Source organism: Athene cunicularia (genome assembly GCF_003259725.1).
Source record: "Athene cunicularia isolate RWA chromosome 17 unlocalized genomic scaffold, athCun1 chr17_part1, whole genome shotgun sequence".
In the NCBI taxonomy this organism is placed as follows: Eukaryota; Metazoa; Chordata; class Aves; order Strigiformes; family Strigidae; genus Athene; species Athene cunicularia.
Genome location: NW_020799122.1, coordinates 6841611 through 6844389, shown reverse-complemented (window position 1 = coordinate 6844389; position 2779 = coordinate 6841611). Strand labels below are relative to the sequence as shown.

Below are 2779 nucleotides of genomic sequence, written 5' to 3'. Positions count from 1 at the left end.
GGGGCGCACGGGGCGGAGGAGGAGATGAGGGGCCCCCCCGCGCCGCTCGCCGCCCGCTGCAGATGAGAGCCCCCACCAGGTAAGGCCCCGGGGTCCCCGCTGTGGGCTCAGCCACGGCCTCGGCGCTGTGGAAGGGGCAAAGCGGGGCACAGCCGCAGGAGCGGGGACCCTGGCTCTGCTCCTCGGGGGGCCCCGGCTCTGCTCCCCAGGCTGCGCACGGGGGGGGCCCTTTACACCAACACGCCAGGCCATCGCCTGGGCTCCCTGGGCAGTCTGGCACCTTCCCGGGTATCAACGTTGGCCCTGACACCCCTTCCAGGTCCCTGGTCCCCCCCAAGGGTTGAACCCAGGCTGCTGCATAATTTTCCATCCCTGTTCCCCCGAGGACAATTAGTCAAGAGGCTTGAATTCTTTTTTTTTAATTTCTAATTGCTCCGAGTACTCCAGGCGCAGCCATGACTCACAAATGAGAGGACTTTAAATTGGGTCAGTCCATTTCTTCGATCCTGGGCGAGTGGGGGTTGGAGCAGGTACCCCCAGGGGTGAACACCCGGGGTGCACCCCACGGCCTCGGGCCCTGGGGCTGGAGAGCTCCCTGCCAGCTCCAGCTGGATTTCAGCCCGTGTATGAGCTGAGTTGGGCAGGTCTCAGTTCCTCTCCCCCCAGTCCAACCAGTTGTTTTAATGGGATTTCACCATGCAAGCGGCAGGTTTACCCTCCCTGACCCTGCGGGTTTGAGCGGCTTTGGCCCCACCGGTGGGGGATAATCCTTTCCCGGAGCCCAGCCCGCCGCAGGGATCTCCCCGGCACGAGCTGTGGCTGAGTTTGGCTCCTCCACACCCCAGAACCTGCCCAGCCTCTGCCCACGGCATTTCCCTTCCCTACACCGGTGCCGGGGGTTTGTCCTCCCCGCGAAAGAGGGACCCAGGGGTCTGGCAGGGCGCCCGTCCCGTGGGACTCTGCTCTGGCACAGCTGAGCCTCTGTCCCTGCCAGCCTGGGGACAGGAGCCCGAGCGCGGTGGCGAGGGGCCAGTGCCGGGGGTGACCACGGGCCTTGCAGGTGCTCACGGGACGCCGGCGATCGCTGCGCGCTGAGGCCGGCGCAGAGACATGACTGGCAGCACGGTGAGTTGCCGGGGCATCATCCTGGGGACAGCAGGCGTCTCCCCGGGGACACCGGGCATCCCGCTGGAGAGGCCGCCGGGAGCGGGGCCGGATGCTGACGCCCATGGGGTGGGGGCAGCGGGTGACGCTCTCCCCCCGCCCACAGAGCCAGCGCGCCGCCGCCTTGGGGGTCCTTTTTGCCCTGATCATGTTGCTGATCATCTACAGCTCCGGCAGCGGGAGCGAGGTCTTCCCCTACAGCCGCCTGCGGGGCAGAACCCGCCGGCCCCCCGACCTCAAGAAGTGGGGGGTGAAAAGCGGGTACCTGCCCGTCTGTGGGAACAAGGTACGAGCGAATTGGCAGGGTCTGGCCTCAGCGGTGGGCGCAGGATCCAGCCCTCCACCGACATCCGGCCGAATTGTGGGGGTGCCGTGTCCCCTGTCCCAGCTCCATCCCTCCCTGCTGGGTCGCGGTGACACCAGAAGTCACTTCCTCACGGTGCTTGTGGTCCCCAGACCCTGACTGCCCGCTGCCACCAGTGCGTCATCGTCACCAGCTCCAGCCACCTCCTGGGCACCCGCCTGGGCACGGCCATCGACGGGGCCGAGTGCACCATCCGCATGAACGATGCTCCCACCACCGGCTATGAGGTCGACGTGGGCAATAAGACCAGCTTCCGTGTGGTGGCCCACTCCAGCCTCTACCGTGTCCTCAAGCGGCCCCAGGAGTTCGTCAACAAGACCCCGGAGACCATCTTCATCTTCTGGGGGCCACCCGCCAAGATGCAGAAGAGCCTCCTGAAAATCATCCAGCGTGTCAGCGCCTCCTTCCCCAACATGACGGCCTACGTCGTCTCCCCCAGCCGCATGAAGCAGTTCGATGACCTGTTTCGGGGGGAGACGGGGAAGGACAGGTACCCCAGAGCCACCTCCTGCACTGTGCCCACCTTTTTTTCCAGGTCCCTTCTGGCTTGCTCCATGGGGGTGGGCTGCAGCACCAGGCTGGGGTTTCTAGGGGACCCTGGGGGGGTGGGGTCCATCATCCACATCACCTCCCTCCCCACCCCATTTTTCCTCCGCAGGGAGAAGTCGCGCTCATGGCTCAGCACCGGCTGGTTCACCATGGTGATCGCGGTGGAGTTGTGTGACGCCGTCCACGTCTACGGCATGGTGCCACCCAACTACTGCGGGTAAGGAGACCCCCCTGAGCCCCCACCGTCTCCCTGGCCTCACCATGGGGCTCACCCCATGCTTTCCACCCATCTGCAGCCGCCGGCCCCCACCCCGCCGCCTGCCCTACCACTACTACGAGCCAAAGGGCCCCGACGAGTGCACAACCTACATCCACAACGAGCGGAGCCGCAAGGGCAACCACCACCGCTTCATCACCGAGAAGCGGGTCTTCGCCAGCTGGGCCGGCCTCTACAACATCACCTTCTCCCACCCCGCCTGGCCATAGGGGCTGCCTGCCCCCCCTCCCCAGCTGGGGAGACCCCTGGAGCTGTGATGGATGAGGGTTCCCCCGCAGCCCCCCGGGGAGCAGTGGGAGCCAGGCGTCGGGGTGCCACCGGCTGCCTCCCACAGATCCGCCGCCGTCGTGCATGGTGGCACCTGGGATGTGTTGGGTTTTGAGCTGGTTTTTGGGGGGGCCAGGTGATGAATGTGGTATTTGGGG

At 66.1% G+C, this 2779-nt stretch overlaps 2 protein-coding genes across 3 annotated transcripts in view; both read left to right on the top strand.

Annotated features, from left to right (window-relative positions):
• ST6GALNAC6 (ST6 N-acetylgalactosaminide alpha-2,6-sialyltransferase 6) lies at positions 1 to 2773 on the top strand. 2 transcript variants are annotated; one of them, XM_026860216.1, is made up of 6 exons: positions 1 to 77; positions 1058 to 1125; positions 1271 to 1450; positions 1621 to 2018; positions 2187 to 2294; positions 2374 to 2773. In XM_026860216.1, exons 2-6 carry the CDS (start codon positions 1111 to 1113, stop codon positions 2561 to 2563), a joined length of 891 nt encoding a protein of 296 aa, XP_026716017.1. In that variant the 5' UTR covers positions 1 to 77; positions 1058 to 1110; the 3' UTR covers positions 2564 to 2773. The 2 variants fall into 2 exon arrangements, with proteins under 2 accessions (XP_026716017.1, XP_026716016.1); XM_026860215.1 differs by having other exon boundaries at positions 1 to 79; positions 1061 to 1125.
• Positions 1 to 2779, top strand: part of AK1 (adenylate kinase 1) — a 20978-nt gene that overhangs the window by 8337 nt on the left and 9862 nt on the right. The window lies entirely within an intron of this gene.

What these genes read in the sequence shown, in the direction of transcription:
- ST6GALNAC6 (XM_026860216.1), top strand. An exon ending in TGCCCGTCTGTGGGAACAAG is followed by an intron (nt 1,451 to 1,620) that starts GTACGAGCGAAT and finishes TGTGGTCCCCAG; the next exon opens with ACCCTGACTGCCCGCTGCCA. An exon ending in GTGCCACCCAACTACTGCGG is followed by an intron (nt 2,295 to 2,373) that starts GTAAGGAGACCC and finishes ACCCATCTGCAG; the next exon opens with CCGCCGGCCCCCACCCCGCC.